At 38.9% G+C, this 1,590-nt stretch overlaps 1 protein-coding gene across 1 annotated transcript in view; it reads right to left on the reverse strand.

The window, feature by feature from the left end:
• Positions 1-1,284: 1,284 nt before the first annotated feature.
• The window catches only part of LOC101855725 (tyrosine-protein phosphatase non-receptor type 4), a gene marked incomplete at its 3' end in the record, with an annotated part of 30,581 nt that continues 30,275 nt past the window's right edge, over positions 1,285-1,590 (reverse strand). Inside the window, 1 exon segment of the mRNA XM_035969779.1 lies at positions 1,285-1,353. Coding sequence (XP_035825672.1) covers positions 1,285-1,353 — 69 coding nt within the window.

The raw sequence follows: 1,590 nt of genomic DNA on the forward strand, positions 1-1,590 counted from the left end.
TTTGGGGGGGGGGTTCTTTTTAAAAATATGTCTGACAGGTTGTTTACTTAAATTTATTTTCTACCTACGTCTTTGAGTTCTTTTAAAATATATTTTTGGCAAGGCAACTTTGACATGTTACCCTAAGGAAAAAGTAATCGCCCTAAATATCATCTAGGGAACATTCACAGTTACTGTTCTTATATTTCTCTCAGCTTATTTTGTTATTCTTTAGCCTCTCTGTCCTGGTTTCTTTGGGTTTTGTTTGTTTGTTTTTCAGGTAAGCCAACTTAACCACACTCCTAGAATACACTTGTTGCTCCAAATATCTTCTCACATGCTTTCGCAATGACCGGTGATATGTTTTTGAGAGCCTATTTAACTTATTCTGTAGCCTCTATATCCACGAGGGGGGGGGATCCTTTTTTGCTAGGCCGCTTGAGCACACGTTACTCCAATAGTACACATGTTGTTTCAAATATCATCCTTATGAAAAGTCATAATATGGGCCAACAGTCTTCACCCCAACAACAGCAACAATCATTCACTAATTTTATTTTCTTACTTCAATGATGCGCTACCCATTTCGCAAGCATCTTTCTTGTTGGTTTTTTATTTTCTAATTGATATCAATCACATCATCTGAATAATATTACAAAGTATGTAACAGTTACTGTACATACTAATATGCCTAAAAACTCCTGGTCTTCAAGAGTGTCGATCACGCATATTGCAAAGTAACTGAAACGTGAAATATTTACCCTTCTTGGAAATGCCAATTTTCTCAAAAGGTGCACAACTTTCTTTTTTTTTTTTTTTTTTACTATTCTCTTTGGCTAGAAAACTGTGGTTCGTTATTTTAAGACGTCACAGAGAATCTATATATTAGAATAATAACAATAGCTCTGCTATTACGTTCCACGACAGTTCAATTAAACGCGAACAAAACTAAACAACTGCGCCAAACACGACGCTGGGAAGCCCAAAAACATAGTTCGACGACAAACGTGTTATCTTCTCCAATGACACCAGAATCAATTTGTCCAGCCATTACATTTTATTGCACCACTTCTAAACCTTTTCTCCCGTGTTTCATTAATTCATTCGTAGCCTGTGTAAAAGAGACAGCCATTTATCACAATAAAAGAGCAGAGGAGACTGGTGCTGACCAAAATGTTGTGTGGGAGGGGGGATGGGGGGCAAAAGTGTGGAGGTGGGGAGGGGAGGGGGGGGCAATAAAAAAATCAACAAAGTTTCAGTCAATTTGAAAAGTAAAATATTAAAAACTCACTTCTAGCTGCCTACCTTGAAAATGACCTCTCTATTTTGGCCCTTCTCCTACTTTCTTCTAAAGATTGAAATTCTGTTCTACCACTGCAACAAATACATTTGGTGTAGGTGAGATGACTAGTCTAGCATACAGTTCACAACACACAGGTGAGGGAGCCTGCCCCGTACTACACAGCCTTCTTCCACTCCAAGATAAATACATTATATTTCTCTTCTCTCTATCTCTCTCTCTGTTTCTCCCTCTCTTTCTCTCATCCCCCATCCTCCCCCTCTCTCATTCCCCATCCTCCCTCTCCCTCTCCCCCCCTCTCTTTCTCTTTC

This window comes from Aplysia californica, unplaced genomic scaffold, assembly GCF_000002075.1.
Source record: "Aplysia californica isolate F4 #8 unplaced genomic scaffold, AplCal3.0 scaffold00182, whole genome shotgun sequence".
In the NCBI taxonomy this organism is placed as follows: domain Eukaryota; kingdom Metazoa; phylum Mollusca; class Gastropoda; order Aplysiida; family Aplysiidae; genus Aplysia; species Aplysia californica.